Consider the following 13,223-nt stretch of genomic DNA (forward strand, 5'->3'; position numbering starts at 1 on the left):
AACAACGTTGCCGATCCTCTGACTTGTCAATGCCTTCTATAGACGGTAGCTGATACAGGGTTATTGATGTAATATTAACTGTTCATTCTCGTTTGAAATAATCAACTATATTTTATTAAGCAAGAAATTATATTTTTCAATAATTTAATAATGCATTTTTATAATCAAGATGAAATATTTTGTTAATTAATTATTAATTCTGCATTGTTGAAAGACAATCTGGCAACAGAGCAAAGCGAGAAAGAGATAGCACTATCCGCTTTGTTGAATGATAGACAAGGATAGCAATTGTTTCCAGCTGTTCTTAGTGAGAATTTGTGTGTATTTTTGGCTTCAAAATTTTATAAAATAACTTAATCAATTCAATGTGCAGTGATAATTAAGTGTAATATTTTACTTTCGTTTGGTGTTTTAATTCTTCTAAATTTAAAATTTGCATCTTATATTTATTTTTGGACGAAAATTGAGCTTGAAATATTTACAGTAGAAACATAACCTATTTTTATGGACATGTAACATTATCAAAATTTGGGAATGGAATAGTTTTGGGCTAAGCCTGTTGTTCCTACCCAATCATATGATTTGTAATATTGTATCCACGAATAAATAAATAAATAAATACAATTGCTGATCAAAAACTGCCATTATAACGTGGACCTCACTATGGAAAATCGCTCCTATTAGAATCGATATCCGGTCCTACAAGATGTCAAATTATCAATCAATAAACTAAATTATATAAAGTGATTAATTGAACAAAAAATAATTTGCAAAAAATTTCACGAATCAAATCACTAATAGATAGGCCCGGTTGCACAGCAGCCGGTTAAATTTTAACCGTGATTAATTCCACGAGAACCAATCATAGAAGGCCTTTCTGATAAGACGGCTTCTCTGATTGGTTCTCGAGGAATTAATCACGGTTAAAATATAACCGGCTGCTGTGCAACCGGCACATAGACTTACTTGTTGAAGAATCTCATTGAAAGAACGTATATCTTTTTCAATCTTGAATTTCTCTCCCATCCAATCCAGAAGGGTGTCTCTGAAATTTTGTCCTTCCAACTTGTCCATTCCAACCATACCTGAAATAATTTATCAGTTATTAAGCTATTAGTTATTATAATTTTAGTTATTAGTTATTATAATATCGTGTGACCTGACTGGAGAAAAAAATCTTGCCCGGGCCGGGGTTTGAACCCCGGATCTCTAAATTATCAATCAAGTGTCTAATCCACTCGACTAGCTAACTATAGCTTTTTAGTTATTATAATATCGTGTGACCTGACTGGAGAAAAAAATCTTGCCCGGGCCGGGGTTTGAACCCCGGATCTCTAAATTATCAATCAAGTGTCTAATCCACTCGACTAGCTATCTATAGCTTTTTAGTTATTATAATATCGTGTGACCTGACTGGAGAAAAAAATCTTGCCCGGTCCGGGGTTTGAACCCTGGATCTCTAAATTATCAATCAAGTGTCTAATCCACTCGACTAGTTAACTATCAACCATAACTAATTAGTAGTTCGGAGAATAGTAGAGCTCGCTACACTCACTACTTACACACGCCCGAATATTCTCACACAAACACACATACAAATTGGATTTAGAGTATGATGATATAATGCAATAGGATCAGTGGAGGACGCTGAGAAATAGAAATTCTTTACATTTTTGTGCTAGGAGTGCAACCCTGCGGGTTGAAGAGATAAAAAATCTGGAACTTGGGGAAAAAATTATCGAATTATAAAAATTCAAAATTTTCAACATGTTACGTATGAAATTAGACCGCCTTGGTGCGCTGGAAAATATAAGTCTCTCGCACTTTTGAGCTACCTTGTATCATAGAGAAACAATAACGTGACTAGATATCGGATATGAAACAATAGGGCGTTTATGTCACAACTTCTACTGTTATCTCAAGCCGATAGTCCACGTAGTTCTTGCCCGTGAAGCTTTATGACTCTGGCAGTCTCTCATATTGTGCCGTTCATACACTCTTACCCGGTCAAAACAGTAAAAATCGACAATAATCGGCTTGAGATAACAGTAAAAGTTGCGACATAAACGCCCTATACCATGGGATATCTACTCACGCTATTGTTTCTCTATGCTAGTATGCTCAGTTAAAGAGAAAAAAAATCTGAAACTTGAAACTTGTATCAGGGGTGGGGGGAGGTAATTATGGAATTCTAATTTTTTTAAATTTTGAACTTGTGATATATGAAATAATACCACCTAGGAGCGCTGAAAAATAAAGGACCTCTACACTTTTGAGCTTGGAAGCATGGTTGAAAAGATAAAAGTCTGAAACTTTGATTGGGACTTCCAAAAAAAGTCGAATTCCAAGAATTTGAAAGTTTTTGTGATACATTGATACATGAAATAATACCGCTTTGAAGCGCTGAAAAAATGAGACCAATTTGAACCAGATCCGATAAAGTATTGAAAAGTTAGGTTGATGTTTCGGGTAAAATTTCCGAATAAAGGGCCGACATCTTGAAACGGGAAGGAATTTGAAAATTTTAAATACATAAATTACTTGTATTCCAAATTTTATCAAAATCGGACCATAACTGCGACTGTAACTGAGGTACAAACAAACAGACAAACGCCGATTGACTTGAAACATAGAATTCGCTTCGCTCATTCAATTATACTAACTCGATTCAACTATTGATAACACCATTATTGCTTACACAATCAAGAAAGTTGAATCAACAAAGCCTTCAGATCCGGATAAGATACTTTTATTTTATTTTTATTACACTTACTAATACTTAAAATTATTGGACCTATGTATTTAAGGCTGTGCAAAGGCTAAAAATAAACTTTCTACTCTTGATATTTTTCAAAGTTTTTCGATTTGTATGTCATCAAGCTATCAAAATGAAAAAGTTTTCTCAAGAAACCATTTCATTTTTCTGAACATTACTTTTTGAGATATGAGCGCCTAAAGTTTAAATTTTTGGGACAGAACATTTCAAATTCCGTAAGAGATAAATCCATGAGATTTAGAGGATAGATTCTTCATGGTAATGTTGATCTGGTGAGACAAAAATTTTCTGAAAATATGAATTTTCAAGAAGTTATTCAATTTACTAAAAATAACCAAAAAAAAACTTTTAGTTGAGTTATTTTTGGTATAAATTGAATAACTTTTTCAAAAATTGATGTTTTCAGAAAATTTTTGTCTCACCAGATCAACATTACCATGAAGAATCTATCCTCTAAATCTCATGGATTTATCTCTTACCGAATTTGAAATGATGTTCTGTCCCAAAAATTTAAACTTTAGGCGCTCATAATCTCAAAAAGTAATGTTCAGAAAAAAATGTTTTCCCGAGAAAACTTTTTCATTTTGATGATAGCTTGATGATATACAAATATCGAAAAACTTTGAAAAATATCACGAATATAAAGTTTATTTTTAGCCTTTGCACAGCCTTAAGATAATAGTTCATTACATTTGATAAGTGTTTTAGAAACCGGGCATTAAACTGTTCAATTTAAATTGAGGTTTGAAGTACTTATCTTTTATCATCAACCGCCTCATAACACACGCACAAGTCTGGAGCTCATTTGGGCATCAACCTCAGCAAAATAATGGGTTTAGAACAAGTGCCTGTTACAGTAGAACCTCGATATAGTAAATGATTCTGCAGTCCCTTGAAACATCCATAATATTATATCGTAGCTTTTAACCTCGATTTAATACAGACGTCGTAATAGTACATTTTTTGAGCGGTCGTTTGAAATGTACTTTATCGAGGTTCCACTGCATTTCCACCCTCAATTTCTGAATGTATAATCATACAATAATCAATAAATGAAATGTGAGGCATTTAATATAGGCTCAATGAAAACGCTTAAAAATAAGACCTGTTACATTAGGACACCAGGGATGGTTACACACAATGTCCGAGTTAGTCGCAGAGCATTTTCATTTTTTATTCTGCTAATTACACCATGGACACCAGGTTTTGGCGACCTGCTGATTTTTCATTTAGGTCACCATTAAGGACACCATTTACGTCCCTACTTGTATCATACTGGTGCTCTAATGACGACTCAGCCTAGTTTTCCAATGTAATTCTATCTTTACTCAAGCATTCAAGTGTTATATTATTGTTATCAGTTTGACGTGCTTATACAATGTTGAGCTGTTGTACTGGAAATAACGTAGGCTATCTTGAATCTACTCATGAATAGGCTACTAATAGCCTACGCCAAATTATGAGATCCAATCATTTTTGTTCACAATTCGTGTTATGAAACGTTTATTTGTTACCGTTAATTTACTATAAATATATATAGTAAAAAAGGATTCGGTATTAATATAATAGGATTCAATTGATCACTTCAAAGTTTCGTCATTGGTTGAATGGAAATCGATCATAGTTGATGTCATTAACGATGTTGTTTCTGTTGTTCCTAATTTTCAAGGAATGATAATCGATTAAATTCATTGCAATGATTAAATTCATTCTTATACTTCACTAGAGAATAATAAACTTAACATTTCTCAAGGAAAAATAAAAGCAGTCTAGCTTTTTTGTTTCATACAATTGCGTTTAGTTAGCACTGGAACTTACCTTGTTCAGAAGAACAATTTAAGATGAGTGAAAATGAACTGGATCTAACCAACAGAGAATTTAGAGACTAGAAACCAATTGAATTAAGCACTAATATTTTGCAAATTTAGTAAACAAACCACAGATAACTTCCAGATTCCAACAGGTTTAAGAATATAGAAGCTGAAAGCTGCTGACAAGCAAAATGGAAAATGCCAAAATGGTCGTAGACGATAGTCGATTATTAATTTCAACTTCGATATATAAATATCGTTTAGTTCAAAGTCGATAATCAAATTGCCATGTATCCTATTGGTGGATCACTTTCAGCGGCTATCTTTTCTAAATTCAAATCTTTTTGAACATTGAAATCTCATTTCATTTAAAAAATTGTATTTTATAATAATTTTGAACTGCACAATTTTATATGCTTTATATTGTTATTGTTTGTTATGTCAACAATAAAATACTCAAGCTAAATGTGTATTTTTTCGTTGGAGCTACTCTTGAATAGAAATAAAAAATAAAAATACAAGTAGTAGGTAATCAGCTAATCCTACACATTTTTAAAATTGTTTACTTACGAAATATTTCGGCCATGATACCATTACATCAAGAACTACTTGGATTTTTATTTGTTATTTCTATTCAAGCTAAAAACTATGAATGGAATGATATGAGCCAATTATATATCTTGATTTTGTACGGTACATTTTATGTACAAAACCTACATTATTATTATTATCATAGACCTACCGTATCGAAGATATTTTACAACAACCGCTGAACAGTAGCCTATCTACCAGTAGGCTATTATTCTCATGATAAAATTGACTTACAGCACTCACCATGAAGTTTTACAGCCGAACTTTATTGTAAAAAGCTGAAGATTAACATTTAACACACAGATTAACAATAATTAAAGATTAACACAGTAGGCTACAGTACATCTGTATTGTAGCGAAACGTCTCATATTATAGTACACCACTTATTAGATCAACCTCTATCCATAGCCTGAATATCAACCAAATCTGGGAGATTTGCATTTCTCGCATGAAATCCATGAATAAAAACACTATGAATTCTTGCAAAAATGGTCAAATATTAGAATAGCTCAAACTCTCAGGAATGCTAGTAGGCCTACTTGACGAGAGAAACAATAATATGTCATCACATTGGTGAAATTCTCTCCAATTCTTGAGTTATAAGCATTAGAAGATGAGTGATTTCTCTGATCTGTGAGTGAATCAAAGATTTTATGTTTCAGAGAATAAATCTTACATAATTCATAATGGTTGAAGCATTCCATACAACTTATGTTTGTAAAAGCTCTTGAGTTAATAAAATATTATTATTATTATCATAAACCTCCAGATTATGGTTTTACTGATCCGTAAAAAGGATTTTTTACTTTAATCAAATCACTACTTGACCCATTTTCTTCAAAGTTAAGTCAAGTGAAATTTGTCCAAATAAGCTTGTTTTTCAAGCTCAACTTGGAAGATCATTTACTTTACAAAAGCTTGGCAAGTACTGTATAAATAAAATAACATGATTTCATGTGACATGATTGTTCTTATTGAAAAACAATATAATCCGTGTCCGAGATCAATCCTATTCTTAATATACCAGCATCAATTTTGTAGAGGTACTTGGAAGATTATTCACTTTACAAAAGCTTGACAAGTACTGTATAAATAAAATAACATGATATCTGAAATTTGTTCTAATTGAAAAACAGTATAATCCGTGTCCCTGATCAATCCTATTCTTAATATACCAACATCTAGCTAGCGGCTAGAACGTGAGAGTTTCTCTGTTGCTGATAGCTGGGAGGAGGAGTGGATGGATAGAGCACCTCTCAGTGTTAGCCTGAGGTATTCTGTTGGGAGGAGTGTGGCTGGGTTTGATCTGCCAAGGCGAACATGTACAGCACTCAACAGGATTAGAACTGGGCACGGAAGATGTAGAGCATCTCTTAGTGACTGGGGTAGATTGCCCTCCCCTGATTGTGATTGTGGAGAGGCTAGACAAACAATGAATCATATCATCCGGCATTGTGCTATTCGAGCCTATCAGGGCGGTTCAGATAATTTTATAGCAGCTTCTCCACAAGCAATAGCCTACATAACCAACCTGGACATTCAAGTTTGACTTGATTATTTCCTATTTCCTTGTGCATATAGACACTTTTCTTTGTCATATATTTTAGTTTGTATTCTATAACCTAGATAGATGGTTTTATTTTGTTTTATATATATTTTTTTCAAGCTGACAAAGGTCAAAGACCTGCATATTTTTGTGAATTCATGTGTGTGTATGTGTGTGTCTATGTGTTTGCCATACGCTAATAATAATAATATAACCAACATCAATTTCGTGGAGGTTCCTACCTACTTGAGCTTTCAAAAGAAGATACAGTATCAACTCTCTCAAAAAGAAATCCAACAAACTGACTTCTACGCATAGACATCTCCACCACTATACTTTACTAAATATTAATTTTGAAAGAAATAGGTTCATTTTTTAGAATAACTGAATTTATTAAAACATTATATGAGGAAATTGAAATTAAATTTATTATATTTTCAAGATTCCAACTTTATTTATTCCGATATCGATTAACTTTCAACATCACTTAAATGTGAAGCATATTGATGTTATTCATAAGAATTCGACTGAGTCATTGTCAATATTGTAGAACCGGTCCATAAATAAGTAAAAATACAAATATGTTGTCAAATTCTACACAGTTTTATTCGGTACACGACCATGGTTTCGTGACCACACCGGTCGTGTACCGAATAAAACTGTGTGGAGTTTGACAACATATTTGTGTTTTTATTCAATTATTCATAAGAAATGAAGGCAGTTTCAAGTGAAACTCTCTTAACAAGTACCTAGCGATAAGAAGTCAAACCCGTACAAAAGTATTAAGTAAAAATAATTTACTTTTTCTAGAATTTTCCAGTAAATTGATCCAATATTATGGAGTATTGTATTTTCATTACCATCATAAAAATAACTACCCACAATAATAATAAATAAGAGGTAAACTCGGGTAATAATGAACACAGATCAATATTTAAGAAAATTTCATCCTCTTTATAAAAATACAAACTCTTATATTGAGCAATAAAATATTATACAACATATTTATCTAATATCACAGTTATTTTTCACCAAGCACTGGAGATTATACAATGCCCATGATTCATGATTCTTAAACTAGATAAAAATAAATACATGTTCGGATTTCAATATTTTTACAATACCGATGAGGTTTTATTTACAAGTAGATTTTGATTCAAATGCATTGATAGAATGTCTATAATTTAATTATGATTAAAGTTTCGAATAAGAATTTGCTTACAGTTAAAATGTGTTTACACCAGAGTTGTCAACAAAATGTTTATTTCACCGTCCTTATATAAATGATTCCTTATGAATCTAAAAGGACGGAAAAATAAACATTTTGTTGACAACTTTATTTTTCCGTCTTTAGGAATGATTCCTTATGAGGACAGAAAAATAAACAAAAAAATAAAAAAATGCATTCCTCAAGACTCCAAGAAAAAGTAAGTGTTTTCTCAAATATTTACTAGTAACAAAGTGTCAGAACTTCAACAAAGTTATTATATAGTGTTTCGTCATGGAAAGCAACTTCAATTTCGAAAAATAAACATTTGTTAACAACTTTGGTGTAAACGCAGCTTTACCATGTCGAGTTTCGCAGATGTAAATAGATGTTATTTATAAAATCAGTGACAATTGATATTATAATGCACCATAACCATTATATTATATACTACAAAGTATTGGTTCAAGATTTCACAAGAAATTGGAGAATCGTCAGTAGATATTGAGAGATTACTCATTTCAGATGAATTGTAATTATATAGCTTATTCTATGAACTATTTCTGTTGGAATAATGATTTTCCTAATCAAGTAATTTCCACAACCACAGTATAAAACACTAGGTACCGTACTTACTAAAATTTATGAAATCGGAGAATCCAAAGTACTTTTTCCACTTTTTGTGTAGTTGAGAAGTTGATATTGTGGTAATTATTCATATTGAATGGAAAAGACTAAGAAATTGTCAAAAAACACAGATTTATTGATACTTAGAAAGACCGGTTTCGGTTATTACACCATTGTAATTTAGTCCTCGGGGTACTTGAAATTATTTATTCTTCTTTTGATGCAAATGAACTATTGTGATTTTTTTGTACAACGTGTAATTGTATTATTTTATTATCTTTATTTTTATAATTTGCAAGATTGTTGTTGTTATACATCTACTGTACTTTCATAATTTCTGATTATGTGTAATGTATAAATTGGAAGAATAAATATTATATCTTCTTTTGATTGTCAATCTCTGATAAACTTAGATAAACTGATGAGTTTATCAGAGATTGACAATGGTGTAATAACCGAAACCGTTCTTTCTAAGTATCAATAGATCTGTGGTTTTTTGACGATTTCTTAGTCTTTTTCATTCAATACGAATCTAAAGTACTTTAGATTCATTTCATATACATTCTGTAAAATAATTTTGTTAGGATGTTGATATTTCAATCAAGTCATTTCCCTAACAACAGTATACAATTCTAGAGGTACTTGAAATGTATCTTGTGATTTTATGAACTTTACAACATTCCGCATGAGATAAATGTATTGAATAAATTGCAATTCGATAGAACTTAAAATTTTGAAATAAATGAAAATGGAACTCATGGCTACATGTATAATGTAAGCCTTGAAATCATTCATTTTTCCCAAGTATAATCATCAATTTGTTCTAGTGGCTTTTGCCAATACCATTATTGTGTAAATATTTTCAATCAATCAATCAATCAATTTATTTAATCAATTTTTCATTGACATAAATGGTCAAGAGTTCTGAGTCTCTCTTACTCAATATTTTATTCAATATGATGAATATGATCTCATAAAGTATATAATATTAGAAGTGTCTATATTATGAGAATGGGATAAGAATCTAGTCGAAACTTTGTTAATAGTACAAAGATTCACTCTATCGTACTAAAATAATAAGAATGAATTTTTGGTTCACAATATTCAGAGATCAATATGCATGATCCATCTATTTATATAATATATATGAATTAAAGTCAATTTTATATTGTGTTTTATGAATTAATACATTATATCATACAATATCATGTTGTGTTTATCACAAAGAATGCATGCATTATCACCGGTACATAAAATATAAGATACTACTGAAAACTTGGACCAAATAACCTTGTTAGAAATTAACTAGGCTATAATATGAAAAGATTTGAAGATTTAGTTCAAATTTGTTTAGTAAGCGATGCCTGTAGTAAATAAATACATATTGTAATAGCCCTGTAATATCAAACAACATAAATCTTTATAAAATAGAGTTATAATACCCTTCAAAATTGATAAAATATTAAAAAACAAGAATACAAATTGTAACGTAATAATTGTAATAGTTACGTTACAATTTGTATCCTTGTTTTTTAATATTTTATCAATTTCAAAGGGTACTATAATTCAATTTTATAAATACAAGAAAGTAGCCCTGAATTCATACATTTAAAAAACATAAATCTTATATTTTCTCTTCATTTTTATGTAAATGGTAGCATTTTCTCCATATACTGTTTTGTTACAATATAATAAACGGGAAAAATTATCAATTTTTGATCCCGTATCTCATCTTATTTAATCAAAATTTCATTGTAGCTGGTTCCAATAGGAAATAGTATATATTATAATAATCGGTATCCATGTAGATCTTCGAATGAGGATGTAATATAATCGTATAAATAATTATTATTAAACGAAAATCCAAATTGAATGCTGTGAATCACCCCGAAGACGTCTGCTACAGCAAATATTGACAACAGGGTAAACAGCCAGATGGAAATTCGATGAGCGCTACTATTAAAAAATCATTTGTCAGCTCGGGAGTTTCCATCTAGCTGTTTACCCTGTTGTCAATATTTGCAGTAGCAGAAGTCTTCGGGGTGAAATCCAACATTTTATTTGGATTTTCGTTTAATAATTATAAATAATTTATTAGCATTTGAATAATTATTGCAATATCTCAATAATTTTCATAATTATATTATCTAACCATATCAATAATATTTGATATTAATAATATTAACCTTTTGTCAATATTTGCAGTAGCAGAAGTCTTCGGGATGATTTACAGCATTTAATTTGGATTTCCGTACATAATTATAAATAATTCATTAGCATTTGAATAATTATTGCAATATCTCAATAATTTCCATAATTATCTAACAATATCAATAAAGTAAACAATATGTGCCCAAAACATTTTGAAATGAAATCAATTATTGTGGTTCAGTGGTCTCTCAACACTTATTGATATGTCTCAAACATAATACATAATAGTATGCACATGCTAAATGTATGTACCGTAGGATATATATATATACATCTATGTGTATATATTCTTTACTGACAAAACTCCAAATGCAATTTGGAAAATTCCAAACAATTCCAAATGCAAACATTATCAGTAAGCACTGTGAAACACTCAAGTCATGAAATGACCTATATAAGGACAGTCACCAAAAGATTCACCGTAAGTATACAAGATTTTTGTTATTAAAAACAATATAAAAACATGAAGTACCCTTTCATTTAAAACATTTTAAACTTTAATTCAAATCAAATAACATTTATTGACCAATCAACAACAGTGTTACAAGAAAATAAATAAATAATTTTTTGTTGAATAATTGGCAAGGCTTGAAAAAGAAATCTTGTGCTGTAGCCTCGAGTTCAAACCTTCCTCATTATATTTAACATGATTTTAGAATTGATACAGTTCTTTATAATAAAATTGAAACCAGTACAATACAGATAGATTAATCAATAAACAATCATATAATTGATGTAATATATTTAATCATATAATATGACCAAGATACTTCAAATATTCAAGATAGCCCTATTTCAAAACAGATTAGTGGACATTTTTCAAAAATTTATTTTGTAAATAAAGGGGTACTTCCATGGCTTACTTTAGATAAGTAGGTAAGCTACCTATAGTAGGCTATGGTGCTTCATGTTTTTATATTGTTTTTAATAATTTAATACAGTAGCACATACAAGTAAAGTGATTTTAAGATTTTTGTTCTCCATATATGACTAATTATATTTTCACTGGCTGTATTATGAGGCTCATTTTGATACTTCAAACTAATTAGGATGAACTGACTTGGTTGTCAAAGATTTTCGGACTTGTTTTCTGCTTCTAAATCCAGAATTCCATTTCAAAAAAGTTTAAACCACACCTTGATGGGGTTGAAAGTTCACAGAAACTGCACCGAACTATTCGATCACAACAGATATCCATTGCACTGTATCAGGGAAGAAGCAGTTTCACATGTTGAATATCATGCTATCGTTGAATTCCTTCTTCAGGGCTCTAGGTTCAGTGGTTCTAGGTGTTAAACCTGGAAATACAAATGATTTGTGAAATATTCTGTTGATAACGGCATTTCCAAATCACCATAGAGAAACGATAGCATAAGTAGATATCCCATGGTATAGGGCGTTTATGTCGCAACTTTTACTGTTATCCCACGCCGATAGTCCACGTAGTTCTTTCCTATGCAGCTGTGTGACGCTGGTAGTCTCTCAAGTTGTGCCGTTCATACACTATCACCCCAACAAAACATTAAAAATTGACAATAATCGACAGTAATCGGCTTGAGATAACAATGAAAGTTGCGACATAAATTCCCTATACCATGATATATCTACTTACGCTATTGTTTCTCTATGATATCACTTAATTACAATTCACTCATCATTGCAAAAGAATTCTATCATAGATAGATGGATGAATAAATACCTTTATTTTTTAAAATATTATTAGTCCAGTCAATGAAGGGTTATAGAGGGAAAAGTTTGGAAGACAATTTTTGGCCCCGCTGTTCTGTTTAGGGTAGTAAGGAGGTAAACATATCAAAATTCCTCACCCCTACCCCTTGTGCTAAGGGGGTGGGGGTGGTTCAAAGGTACAATTTTTTGGTTTCTCACATATAACACGAAAACTATGTATCTTACAGACATAACTGTTATATACAAAATTGAAGCTTACATAATTTCCTACAATATTTATCTTACAACATTTGCTATATCTTCTCTAGTTTTCCGAGATATCCGCTCTTGAAGGTGTGACATTTTTGAAAAATCACATTTGCGTAAATTTTTTTTCTTATAACTTTTTGAAAATCGATTGGAAAAAATCCATGCTGATCTTACAACTTTTTCTATATCTTCTCTAGTTTTCCGAGATATCCGCTCTTAAAGGTGTGACATTTTTGAAAAAACGCATTTGCGTCAATGTTTTTCAATGTTTGCTCTTATAAGTTCTTTAAATCGATTGGAAAAATCCATGCTGATCATGAGCTTATAGAGCATTAAATTCTCTTCCATTTAATGTATAATTTCACACTTTAACGCATTTCCCTACAACTGTTGCAGCAGCTTAAGTGTTGAGTGTGAAAACTCCAGTTTTGCACCAACAGACCAATTATTGACAAAGGAAAGGCTGATCATGAGCTTATAGAGCATTAAATTCTCTTCAATTTGATGTATAATTT

General features: G+C 31.0%; 2 protein-coding genes across 2 annotated transcripts in view; both read right to left on the reverse strand.

The window, feature by feature from the left end:
• LOC111058092 (26S proteasome non-ATPase regulatory subunit 9) overlaps window positions 1-4,813 on the reverse strand; it is a 28,258-nt gene extending 23,445 nt beyond the window's left edge. The window contains exons 1-2 of the mRNA XM_022345592.2: window positions 4,595-4,813; window positions 967-1,085 (exon numbers count right to left, since the gene is read on the reverse strand). Coding sequence (XP_022201284.2) covers window positions 967-1,083 — 117 coding nt within the window. The 5' untranslated portion in view covers window positions 1,084-1,085; window positions 4,595-4,813. The remainder of the gene's footprint in view (window positions 1-966; window positions 1,086-4,594) is intronic.
• A 5,946-nt stretch (window positions 4,814-10,759) lies between these two features.
• LOC111050197 (nephrin-like) overlaps window positions 10,760-13,223 on the reverse strand; it is a 113,273-nt gene continuing 110,809 nt past the window's right edge. The window contains exon 10 of the mRNA XM_039425649.1: window positions 10,760-12,068. The gene's annotated coding sequence lies outside the window, so the exon portion shown is untranslated. The remainder of the gene's footprint in view (window positions 12,069-13,223) is intronic.

Source organism: Nilaparvata lugens, chromosome 4, assembly GCF_014356525.2.
Source record: "Nilaparvata lugens isolate BPH chromosome 4, ASM1435652v1, whole genome shotgun sequence".
Lineage (NCBI taxonomy): Eukaryota > Metazoa > Arthropoda > Insecta > Hemiptera > Delphacidae > Nilaparvata > Nilaparvata lugens.